Genomic DNA, 14,117 nt, shown 5'->3' with positions numbered 1-14,117 from the left:
ATTTGAAGGCACTGCAAGGCAAATAAATGATTACAATTCCCATTAGAAGTTAAGACCATTTGAACTATAAAAGAAGATAGAATCAATTAGATTAAAATAGTGGTACCAAAAAAATATATCTCAAGAAAGATGAAATTTAGAAAGGAAGAGATGAAAGAGGAAGATATCCACACCTAGTAAAACATAGAGAAGTAGGGGTAGACCACCATCCTGCACAGACAAGAAAAGATAAGGTAAGAAGAGTAGGTTTGAGCCAAGAAAAAGAAAATTCCTGCGTATCATATCAAGAATTTAGATTTAATCATTCAACAAATATTAATTAAAGTGCCTATTATGTGCCATACACTGTCCTAGATGCAAATGACATAACTGAGTCAATTCAGTTTTCTGTCCTAATGGTGCTTATAGTTTAGCAGTTTTATTTATATGTAATATGATACCCTATAATGCTTCTGAGCAGAATAGGTATGTGACCAGAAATACACTTTGGAAAAATTATATAGCAATGGTAATTACCAGTCCATTACCTATAAAGAAAAGAGAGAAGCAGATCAATTAAAATATTGCAATAAGAGTCCAGGATAGAAGTGGCAAGTGATATTATTCAATAATCCAAATGATTTGTTGATCAGCCTTAGATAAATTACCTTATTTCTCTGCATCCCTATTCTCACTAGAAAATAGAAGATTGCCAATGAGTCACACTATTAAGATCTTCAATCAGAAAATTCCACAGCACATCAAGGCACTGTGTGTTATATGTAGAGTAATGTTAAAGACTAAGTGCTGCAACTCACTTTCATTTCTAAGCTTGCAACACAACTTTAGAATTATGCATGTCCTTTATCAGTTTAACCACTACTTGTCTCCAACACAGCACTCTTTCTGAGCAAGACTGGGAAGTAAGGGTCAAAGTTAGACACTATATAGGGTTAACTATAGACTATGAAGGTTTGTGCTACTGTCCTTTATTTCTCTCTGTGTAATCTGTAGTCCCAAGTAAAGGACAGAGAGGGAGGTACCTGGCTACTTAGGTATCTGTTAGAAATAGAAAAAGAGCAGTAGACAAGATACTTATTTTATACTTCATTATACCACAGTGAGCTATTTGTCTCGACAATTAATTTATTTAAGAAGACTCAAAGGCAAAGTCCATGTTTTATTCATCTTTATGATTTCATCGTGCCTAGCACAGAGCTTTAGACACAACTGCTGAAAGCAGAACTGAGAAGATGAAGAGAGGCTAAGACCAAAAAAAAATATGAGTTAAATGGGTGTAAGAGGGTTCAGGCAATAATAACAACCAGCAACAAAACAGCCAGAAATGGATACAAAGTGAATAAGACATGATTTTTTTCCTCTCCAGGCACTTCCAGCCTAGAAAAACTATTAGAAGGAAAAAGAAAAATATACTAGGCATCTGGAATGAGGTAATTACTAAAATTAATAATTAATGGCTACCTTTTACAGAATACACCAAACACTGTGTAAAGAACACTACAGACATTATCTCATTTAATCCCCACACCCCCATGAGTCAGATATTATTATCCCTATTTTTCAAATAGGGAAACTTAGAGCTGGGATAAATAACTTACTCAAAGTCATAAAATTAGCAACAGTAGAGCTCTGACTAAATCCAAAGCTACCAGGAACCATAGAGATGGGACTGAAGCTAGTTTTAAGCACCAGGTACTGTGTGTATTTCCAAAGTGCAACCAAAAAGATTTGAAAAGATGAAGAGCAGTATTTAAATTGAAGAGATATTAGAACATATGATGACCAAACAGAGAAGAGTCAATACATCAAAACCAGGTCCCCTCTCCCCATACAACCAGTGGACTGTCTTGTGAACTTCTAGAGCCAACTAAGGCATGAAAAAGTACTCCATCTTGCTCTCCATCTTTTTAACTTTCTATTCTGAAATAACTTGAGATCTATCACAAAATTGTAAAGAGTACAGAGTTCTCATATGCCCTCAAGCAACTTCCCCTAAATTACCATCTTGCATACCATAGTATTATTATCAAAACCAATGAATTAAGATTGATATAATACTATTAACTGAATCTTGCCAGTTTTTAACAATTCTAAATTTAAAAATCATAATATCACTTGTACCCACAAATATAATTATAAATTGCCAAGATATAATAAGACATAATAATTTTAAACATAAATAATTCAAGCTGCCATAGATACTCTTTTATATATCTATTGGTGGCCCTGTGTGTCAGGGGTCCCCAAGATTACCCTCTGTTTTAGAAGGTTTACTGAAAGGGACAGAAAAGCTATTAACTCAGTTATGGCTTATTACACCCAAAAGATAAAGATGAAAACCAGCAAAGAACCTAGGAATTAGACCAGAGACCCTGTGCCTAACAGAAAGAAAAAAAAAAAAGTAGGCCCAAATCTTCTTTATATCAGATTAGGCCCAACTTCCTTAACAAGATTCCTTAAGTACAAGACATAAAATCAAGAATCAATAAATGGGATGGATTCAAACTAAAAAGCTTCTCTTAGTAAAAGAAATAATCAATGAGGTAAAGAGAGAGCCTACAGAATGGGAGCAAAGTTTTACCACATACACATCAGATAGAGCAATAATCTAGATAGAGCAATAAAGAACTCAAAAAACCAAATACCAAAAATACAAATAACCCAATCAATAAATGGGCTAAGGAACTGAGCATACATTTCTCAGAAGATACACAACCGATCAACAAATATATGAAAAAATGCTCAACGTCTTTAGTAATTAGAGAAAGGCAAATCAAAACTACTCTAAGATTTCATCTCACCCCAGTCAGAATGGCAGTTATCAAGAATACAAGCAACAATAAGTGTTGGAGAGGATGCAGGGAAACTCTTACATTGCTGGTAGGACTGCAAATTGCTGCAACCAATCTGGAAAGCAGTATGAAGATTCCTTAGAAAACTTGGAATGGAACCATCATTTGACCCAGCTATCCCACTGCTCAGTCTATACCAAAGGACTTAAAATCAGCAGAGTACAGTGACACAGCCACATCAATGTTTATAGCAGCATAATTCACAATAGCTAAACTGTGGAATCAACCTAGATGCCCATCAATAGATGAATGGAAAAAGAAACTGAGATATATATATATATATATATATATATATACATACACACACATTGGAATATCACTCAGCATTAAGAGATAATAAAATTATGACATTTGCAGGTAAATGGAGGGAGTTGGAGATTATCATGATAAGCGAAGTAAGCCAATCCCCAAAAACCAAAAGCCGAATGTTTTCTCTGATAAGTGGATGCTGGTCCATCTTGCGGGGTGGGAGGAGGAGCGCAAGGGTCCCTGGGAAGAATGGAGGAACTTTGGATTGGGTAAAGAGGAGGGAAAGAGAGGAGGGGAGAGGGCATGGGGTAGGAAAGATGGTAGAATGAGACAAACATCATTATCCTAGGTACGTGTATAATCATACATATGAATGATGTTACTCTGTGTACAAACAGAGAAGTAAAAAATTGTGCTCTATTTGTATACTATGAATAGAAGTGCATTCTGCTGTCATGTTTAACTAATTAGAACACATGAATAAATAAAAATAAAAATAAATTTTAAAAAGTCAGCAAAGGGAAAAAGAGCATGACTAAAGTCCTGGAGAAACCAGATCCATACAAGTTTTTACACGTCTTCTCCCAGTGCTATTGCATGGATGTGCTTAATTGTGTCAATAATGACATGCAGCAACACACACAAAGTGATGGCAACCAAGAAAGCTGTCCCAAACCTTGGTGTCCAGTATTTTTATTGGGGGTCAGTCACAAGGCACATGATGCCTGGATACTGACCTCTCCTAGTTAGACTCCAGGCCCCAAAACAAAATGAATGTTCACCATAAATCATATTGTTTGCATAAACTATCTGATAAAACTGGTACCTTTGGCTCTAAGCCTTCAGGCATTCAAAAATACTCTTATGAGGCAGAATATTCAAAGGGCTTGAGTTCATCTCCCTAGAGCCAGCCAAGGATCAGTCCTAAAGAGTCCTTTCTTGGAAACTTGCTAGATTTGTGCAACCCAGCCTCCAGAGTTAACCTTTCCTGCATAATCTGTGAATGTATTTCTGGGCTATCCCATTCATTTTAAAAATAGCACAATATAAGATTATTTTGGGTGTACCAACACTAACTTACCCAATTATTTATTCATTAACCTTTAATGTGTTTCAAGCTATTAATCAAAATTAAAAGCAAAGTTTCAGAGTCATAAACAGATACACAAAAGAAAGATACAGTTTTTCTAGAATTCATTATCATTAGCTGATGAAATAAAGGTTAGTCTAGATGTAAGTTTCAGGCCCCTAAAGAAATAAGGTTAGCTTTAAACATTCCAATTTTAAATAAGAATGAGCAAACAAGAAAGCATTTATGGAAATGAAAAACAATACAGAGAACTTTTCTTATTGCAGAACTCCTATCGTGTTTGCTTTCAGTAATTAATATGAAAATAAATAGAGTAAAACAAAAATTACATGATTCTGGAAAAGTCACAGAATACTGTTACCACTCAAGAGTTTTTTTTTTTTTTTTTAAGGGCTTATTTATTTATTTATCTAGGTCTAGAATTTCTATTTTACAGAGTAACTTCATTAGATTTTCACAAAAATGTAAGTTCTAAATACTCATGTTTATGGTAGGACTAAATGTAAACAATGAATCCACTACTATATATAATTATAATGCACCAATAATTTTTAATACAGATATCCTCAAAATATTAGTATAGATATTTTATAATGGAAAATTTCCACAAAATATTAACAAATACGTCTGTTTCCAATCACATGATTTTATTAGTACCTCTTTTATTGTCAGGGACTAATATAGAAAAGAGCAATACTAGACTTAATTTTTTAAATATTTAATTGAGTTTTTAAATACATGACAGTGGAATACATTACAATTCTTATTCACATACACAGCACAATTTTTCATATCTCTGGTTGTATATAAAATATGTTCACACCAATTCATGTCTTCATACATGTACTTTGGATAATGATGTCTATCACATTTCACCATCATTGCTAACCCCCTGCTTCCTCCCTTCCTCTCCCACCCCTCTGCCCTATCTAGAGTTCGTCTATTCCTCCTCCCATGGTCTCCCTCCCTACCCCATTATGGGTAAGTCACCTTCTATCAGAAAAAACATTCGGCATTTGTTTTTGGGGGATTGGCTAACTTCACTTAGCATTATTTTCTCCAACGCCATCCATTTACCTGCAAATGCCATGATTTTATTCTCTTTTATTTCATTGTGTATATACAAAACATTTTTAAATCCATTCATCTACTGAGGGGCATCTAGGTTGGTTCCACAGTTTAGCTATTGTAAATTGTGCTGCTATAAACATTGATATGGCTGTGTTCCTGCAGTATGCTGTTTTTAAGTCTTTTGGGTATAGACCAAGGAGTGGGATAGCTGGGTCAAATGGTGGTTCCATTCACAGTTTTCCAAGAGCCTACATCTTGGGAGCAAATTTTTATCCCTCACACATCAGATAGAGCACTAATCTCTAGGGTATATAAAGAACTCAAAAAGCTAAGCACCAAGAAAACAAATAAACTAATCAATAAATGGGCCAAAGACATGAATAGACACTTCTCAGAAGAAGATATACAATCAATTAACAAATAAATGAAAAAGTGTCATCATCTCTCGCAATTAGAGAAATGCAAATCAAAACTACCCTAAGATTTCATCTCACTCCAGTCAGAATGGCAGCTATTATGAAGACAAACAACAATAAGTGTTGGCGAGGATGTGGGGGAAAAGGCACACTCATACATTGCTGGTGGGACTGCAAATTCGTACAGCCAATATGGAAAGAAGTATAGACTTAAAATTTAAATGTATCCTTGCCCATGTGAGGATCAAATAATGTCACCTTTCCAAAACAGAAGGAAGTTTTATAGTAGCTCAAATAGAGAAAAAAGGTTGGAAAATTAAGTCATCACATGAACTACAGTAGGGAGATTATATTATATATATATATATATATATATATATAAAACATTCAAAAGAAGCTGTTAGATTGGTTAATTATGTAAATTATAAGCAACAATTTAAGTTAACAAATTATCATCTGTTACATTAAATTAATATAATTAATTTGAACATTTCTGTGTTGCTCATAAACACTAAACACCTAATGGTTTCATAAGTATGGTTTATTACAGAGGATTATTAACTAATCTTACAATTCTATGTATTTCTATGACAATAACCCTGAAGTCAGCAATGGAGGTTCAGGAGAATATTATCTACATTTAAAAGGGGTCAATGCCTCAAATTAGTATGATAAAACATTGCTCTGCCCTATCTAGAGTTCGTCTTTTCCTCCCATGGTCTAGAGTAGACGGTTCTCTTATGCTCCCTACTAACTACTTAAGATACTGGGGAACCACCAGCCCAAGGTCCTAAATCTAGGGAGAAAGGTCAAAATCAGAGGTTGGCAAATTAAGATCCATGGATCAAATCTAGCCCTTCATTTGGTTTTGTAAACCAAGTTTTATTGAGCCACACTATATCCATTTGTTTATAACCTGTCTACAGCAGAGCTAAGTAGTTGCCACAGAGACCAAATGACCCACAAAGACTAAAATATTACTATCTGGCCCTTTACAAAAAACTCTGCTGAACTTTAGCCCAGCAGATCTAATAGGGTAAAATGAGAATGGCTTCATGGGTATCTGAAAATCCTCGAATAAATAAATAGGAAATAAAATATTACTGTTTCTGGAAAGGACACAAGACAACAAAGTTCTCTGACCTATAAAATGCAAGTTATTAAATATTAGATAAAAGTGTCCCTTATAAGTTTGTTTTTTAGGTACTGGGGATAGAACCCAGGGGTACTTTACCACCAAACTACATCCCCAACACTTTTTATTTATTTTGAGACAGGATCTTGCTAAGTTGCCCAGGCTGGCCTTGAACTTGAGATCCTCCTGCCTCACTCTCCCAAACTGCTGGGATTACAGGCATGTGCCATCGTACCTGAATACAGCTTTTTTGACCTAATCATTTGTTAAACTGTGTTTAAGGATAAGTACATTTAATTCAAGACAACAACCAGTTGTTGTTGTTTTTTTTTAAACCAAAAAAGCATCGCCCTTTAACTTCTCTAAGGATCTGTTGAGAAACAGGTAGGTATTATACCACTGTTCAAAGGTGAGAACTATTATTTCCACTTTATACATTAGGAAACCAAAAAAAAGGAAAGTAATTAAGCACAATTATACAGACAGTAAGTAGATGAGTCTGAGTTTTGATCCAGATCTATCTGACTGTAGGAGAAAATTCTAACATCAAATCCTCCAGAAAGTAATAATTACCTTTGATATAACATCAACATAACATGATTTTTCAAAGACAATCTTTGCTGACATAAAAAAAAGTTGTACTTACTTACCTGAAATCCTGTGACCTAGGATACTAGATATCATTACTAATTGCATACCAAAACAAAATTACACCCAATGTAAATATGTTTACTATTAAAGAACACACACACACACACACACACACACACACACACACATGAGTTCTAATATATACATTTTTTAAAATAGAAGTTTTAAAGTATAAGGTAAGAAGTAGAAGGGAACAAATACATAAAATTTTCTCACATTCATAAGTTTAGAGTTAGGACAGACCTCTATAACTAAATATTAACAAGAGAAGTACAAGCAAGTTTATTAATACATGTAATATACATCATGGAGGAGAAAAGCAACCCTCAAGCAGTGGCTTGGAACATTGCCTTAAATAGTATTTTAGCAGCTCTCTCTGCTTTCCAGCTGCCACAAGGTGAACAGTTTTCCTCTACCTTCTACCATGATATCTGGGTAGTTTTCCTCTACCCTTCTACCATGATATCTGCCTCACCTCAGGCCCAAAGCAATGGAGTCAGCCAACCATGGACTGAAACCTCTGAAACAGTGAGCCAAAATAAATCTTTCCTCCTTTAAGTTGTTTTCTCAGGTATTTTGGTCACTTACACAAAAAGCTGACTAACATAGTACTGAATTCTGTATCTATGTTTTTTCCTACAAGTACCTACCTATGATAACATCTAATTTATAAACTAGGCCCAAGTAAATAATTAACAACAATAACTAATAATAAAGTAGAACAATTGTAACAATATAGCATGTACAAGGCCTTCGGTTCAATCCTCAGCATCACGGGGGGGGGGGGGGGGGGGGGGGGGGAGCCCGACAAAGAAAGAAAAAACTTTAAAATGCTGTCTAGCTGGCTGGGGTTAGCACATTCTGTCTTTCAACTTTTTTCTTTCTTCTTTTTCTTTGTGGGTGGTGCTGGGGGTAGTGTCAAGTGGTACTCTACACTAAGTTATAACCCCAGTCTTCCAATTTTGACTCCTGTTTCTGAAATCCCTCCCTATAGATGCTGAATCTGCAAGTCAAAGCCTTGGGTTTTCCCCAAGGTCCAGCAGTTAAGGGGATCCACATACCTGTGCCAAGGGAGATGTCAAGTGCAGATGTCACTGTTCTCCCTCTCCCCCAGAAGAGCTGCTTCTGGGGGAGGGAAGGATAGAGTTGGCCTTAATCTAGTGATCTTTCCATTTATGTTCCTTTTCTGTAACTGAGAGCCCCAGAGTGTGATGAGAACTGAAGAGAAGGCCAGACCTTCTTAAAAACAAACAACAAAAACAACAACAACAAACTGCTATCCACTGACAAAAAAAAAAAAAACAGCATTATCATCGATATTTTTTTTCATCAATAAACATGATAATTTCACTTGCCTCCATGCTAGAAGAGTATTTAGTAATAGCCATGTAAAACAATAGAATTCTCAGGGCTGGGAGTAGCTCAATAGCAGAGCACATGCTTACCATGCATTCAGCCCTAGATTAGATCTCCAGCACAGCAAAAGTAATAATAATTGTAATTACTTAATTAATTGATTATTTTTTTCATGGGATGAAATGTTTTAATGTTTTAACAAAGAACAATAAACTTCAGAAAAGTGACAACATAATATGAGAACAATTTTAGGCATTAGCCCAAAGCGGGGAAAACTAGGAAGAAATGAAGAGTGAGGTCTGCTCACAGACTCCTCTGGTGCCTTCCCAGCACCATCTCTGAACTGACAAACACTGCCTATTGTGGTTTATTCTTTGACACACAAATGCATATGATTTGCTGATTTGAAAAAAAAAATTTAAAGTTAGAGTTAAAAGCAAATATTAAAATTTAAGTTCTAATAGGTAGTCAAGTTTAAGAAGAGAAGCAGTGCCTATGATTTATACATTAAAAAATATTTACTAAATGTATACTATGTGTTATGTGGTATTCCTGGTGCTAAGAAAATTTGTATTTAATTTCAAAATATTTGGAGATTTTCCAGGTACTTCTGTTGTTTATTTCTACTTTAACTCTCAAGGGGTTAAAACATGTACAATTTCAAGATTTTAAGTTTGTTGAGATCTGTTTTACAATGCAGAAAACAGTGTATCTTGGTGAATATCCATGTGTACTTAGAAAGAATGCATATTCTGCTGGCATTGAGTGATATATATGTTCTGTAAATGTCAGTAAGATCAAGTTGATCAATTATATAATTCAGATCTTCTATATCTTTACTGACTTTCTAACTACTAACTCTTATAAGTACTAAGAAGACTGAAGTCTCCACACAGTACTACAGGCATGCTTGCATACATAAGGAGTACATAAGCAAACATACAATGTCATAAGCAAAATTAAATACAAATTATATTTTAGGTTTATTTCCCATATTATAAAAATATAGCATATCCATTGTAGAGCAATGTAAAAATTCAATAAAATGCTTATCTGAGCACCCATGTTGGCTTTACTCCTTATTCTGACTTGAATGAAAAGAGGTATGGAGTGTGTCAAAATGGTACGGCAATGATACAGTCCTAGCCCAACCCACCATCTCAGATCCACAGCCAGAAACATGCTGGAATACACTAGCATCCCACCCAATCTTTCTCAGAAGTCATCAGACATTTACCTATGATAGTTCTACTAGACTTGAATGTTTTCTCCTACTGCCTGGCTCTCTAATACTGTCTAGATGTCTAAAATCTTTTCAAAATTTAAGAATCTTAAGAATTCTTTTTCCATCCTACAAGATGCCACTGTAATCTGATCATTGTAAGATATTTTGCCACCTAAAACTACATTTTATCACTATCAAAATCAATATTAGGTGAAGGGGAGTGAAGGCAGGGGAGGGGACATGGGGATAGGAAGGACAGTAGAATAAACAGATATTATTACCTTATGCACATGTATGACTCATTACCAATGTGATTCTACATGTACAATCAGAAAAATGAGAAATTAGACCCCATTTATGTATGATATATTGAAGTACATAAATGCATTCTACTGTCATGTGTAACTAATTGAAACATATTAAAAAATTATTAAAAAACAATATTAAAGCTGGGCACAGTGGCGCAGGCCTATAATCCCAGGAGGCTGAGGCAGGAGGATCACGAGTTCAAAGCCAGGCTCAGCAATGGCGAGGTGCTAAGCAATCTCTAAATAAAATACAAAATAGGGCTGGGGATGTGGCTCAGTGGTCAAGTGCCCCTGAGTTCAATCCCTGGTACCAAAAAAAAAAAAAAAAAAAAAAATTTAAAAAGAGTTAAAAGCAAATATTAAAATTTAAGTTAAACTCTAATAGGTAGTCAAGTTCAAGAAGAGAAGCAGTGCCTATGATTTATACATTAGAAAGTATTTATTAAATGCATACTGTGTGTTATGTACTATTCCTGGTGCTAAGAATAAAAGTTAAAGTAGACTCTATGTAGTCTACTAAGGAACACATAATAAACCAATAAACATACTATATAACATGCTAGAGTAAAAACTGTCATCAAAAAACATAAAGCATAGTAAGAATAATAGGTGTGATTAACATCTACCTGGTTAGTTCTCAAGTCCTCAGGAAAGAATAAGCTATGCTACTATTTAGAGGAGGAATATTTCAGGTAGAGGAAGAGTGTTGGTAGGTTTGAGGAAATGCAAAGATGCATATGATTTGCTGATGTGAAAAACATAATGAACTAAAAAATAACATGTCGTATTAAGAAATTTAGTTCCATATGAAGCCCCTTATTCAAAGTATAAACAAAAGCTTAAAACTTCATGATTTTTCACTTAAATGAGGTAGTCTAGAAAAATTCTAACGTGTTACCTGTCACAAAAAACTAACACCACATTGTATTATATAATAGTATACATAATATATATACACACACACATACACACACACACATACACACCCACACTATGTAGTTACATAGTTATGCATTGTATATTTTGCCTTTATTTATAACAGAAAAAACAAGTCAAAGACAGAAATATTGGGATACTAAGTACCTATTTTTTTCAGAGGCCTCTATTAAAAACAAAGAAAAGCAGAGTGCCTTTGTCACTAAAGAAGATAAATCAGCTCAGTAAAAAAAACTGAAAAGCATTAGCCTACGATTACTATTTAAAAGGAAACAAACTTTTAAAAAGTGCATTTTCATATTTTAAACAAGCTTAGGTAAAGCAACAATATGAATTAATAAAAATAAGCATATAAACTTATATTCAATCAGGGGGGATAGTAGGGGATAGGAAAGGTAGCAGAATACAACAGTTACTAATAGGGCATTATGTAAAATTGTGGATGTGTAACCGACGTGATTCTGCAATCTGCATTTGGGGTAAAAATTGGGAGTTCATAACCCACTTCAATCTAATGTATGAAATATGATATGTCAAGAGCTTTGTAATGTTGTGAACAACCAATTAAAAAAAACTTATATTCAATCAAATATCTCTATGAAATATTTTTAAATTACTTTCTTCTCCTTAATCAGTGAAAACTAGAATTCAAATTTATCATTTTAACCAATGATAAGAAAAATTTAAACATGAGCACCACCCACGATAAACTTTATAGTACTTGACTTTAATCCAAATTATGGTTTAAAAAGCCATTAAATTATGTAGAACTTTTTGTACCTCTACTTTTTTTTTTTTTTTTTTTTTTGTATTTTGTCCCTTGCCTTTATAAATCTCAAAAGCTGTGTGGTGGCTCATACTATTTAATACATCCTTTTTTTTTTTTTTTTTTTGGTGGTGGTGCTGGGGATTAAACCTAGGGCCTTGTGCATGTGAGGCAAGCACTCTACCAACTAAGCTATATCCCCAGCCCCTATTTACACATTCTTTATACTGCAAAGATCCAAGATTTTAATTTTCCAAAAACAAATCTAAAATTAATAAAATCATAACCCAGTTTTATCTCAGGGTAAGGAATTTTCTGTCTAGATGAGATATGACTAAAACTGAAAGCCTAGCAATTCCAAATGTTGCTGAGGCTGTGAACAAGTAAAAGTCTCCCATACACTGCAGGTAGGAGTGTAATTTAGTATACACTTATAGGATACAGTTTATACATCACAAACCCTTGCAATATCCCCCTCATCTTTAGATTTCCTGATCACAATGCCCACAACTGAAAAGTCATACCAAAAGTAATCTTTGGAGGTTTTCTTACTGGCATTATCATTACTACCACTCTAACCATCCCCAAATGGCTGAACTCTGGTCATTTGAAGTAAACCAAATCCTACTCTGTATAAAACAGCACTGAACACAGTAACACTGTATCTGAACCTAAAATATTTACAAAAGTGACAACTACTACAGTAAAACAAACTCCATAGAAATAGGCACAGGCAATTGCATTCAGTTTTACTTCCTAGGTTATCTCAGTGTGACAAATGTGATATAAAACATATACAGCGAGGGGATGGGGTTATAGCTCTGTGGTATAGTGCTTGCCTCACACTTGTGAGGCACTGGGTTTGAGCCTCAGCACCACATAAAAAAAAATAAAAATGTTGTGTCCATCTACAACTAAAAAAAATATATTTTAAAAAAACACAATGAGTAAAAGAAGGGGGGGAAGTGTGACTACAGGAACTTCTAAAAACATTTAAATCTGCCTCAATCTCAAATTATGAAAAAGAGTAAAATAATCTCAGCAGATGAACTAATTTAAGAAAATATTGACATATGCTAGAGTAATTAAACTGTGCTACCTTAAAAAAGTCATCTGTTTTATGTTTTCTTCTATTTTTATTACTTGGTATTATATATCAGTAAACTTAAAAGAAAGAAAAAGGAGAGATAAAGAAAAACTTACTGGGATTGAAAATTCCTTGGCCAAATACTTCAGTAGGGATGATTCTTTGGCCAAGAATTTGTTTCTTTCCCTCATATTGCCTTGAAGTTGTGTATCAAACTCCTTTCTGACTACAGAAGCAACAGAGTCGATAATCACAAGTTTAATTCCTTTTGAAATAATTTCTTCTTCCAAAGATTCAATCCTATAAAAGCAGAATTTGTAAAATAATGAAAAATTTAAGATATAACGTAAAAATAGATTGTTATGAGGGTTAATCAAAAATTTAAAATTGTTACAAAAATTGCAAATTATTCTTCCTAAAGTTACATTGATGACTGCAAAAATCTCTTAACATCATTTATTTTCAGCTCTTCTACACATATTACACTTTTCTGGATATAGAGCAAAATGTTTTCATTTAGTTTCAGAATTCCTTGATTGTCCCATGAAACTGCCAAAGCTCCAATTTTAGAGAAACACTACTTATTGTAGCCATTCTCCAAAGTGGCTCCCACTCATTCCCACCTCCTGCTATTTCACACCCTTGGGTAGCTCCTTCCCACACTGTAGCAGAGTTGGTCTATGTGGCTAATAGCATAGGACAAAATAACAGTACATCATGTCTAACAGTAGACTATAAACATCTAGAGTTTCCATCTTGAGTACTCTTTCACTTGCCCACACTCACATCACTCTGCAGGAAGCAGGTTGCTGTGTTGTGAGTCTACGGATATATCCACTTGGTGAGGAATAGAGGCCTTCCAACAACCACATGAGTGAGCTTGATGTAAGATTTCCCAGCCTAATTGAACCTTGAGATGACTACAGCCCTGGCCAACAGCTTGACTATAACCTTTTGAGCAACTTTGAGCCAGAA

At 34.5% G+C, this 14,117-nt stretch overlaps 1 protein-coding gene across 2 annotated transcripts in view; it reads right to left on the bottom strand.

Moving 5' to 3' along the window:
• RAD51B (RAD51 paralog B) overlaps positions 1–14,117 on the bottom strand; it is a 581,568-nt gene that overhangs the window by 510,040 nt on the left and 57,411 nt on the right. For both annotated transcript variants that reach the window (XM_081288760.1, XM_081288759.1), the window contains exon 7: positions 13,259–13,442. In XM_081288760.1, the coding sequence (XP_081144886.1) occupies positions 13,259–13,442 (184 nt within the window). The remainder of the gene's footprint in view (positions 1–13,258; positions 13,443–14,117) is intronic.

The sequence above is a fragment of the Spermophilus citellus genome (genome assembly GCF_964194105.1).
Source record: "Spermophilus citellus genome assembly, chromosome: 4".
NCBI lineage: Eukaryota > Metazoa > Chordata > Mammalia > Rodentia > Sciuridae > Spermophilus > Spermophilus citellus.
Note: the sequence above shows the minus strand (reverse complement) of the source record. Positions and strands in the feature narration are given on the sequence as shown.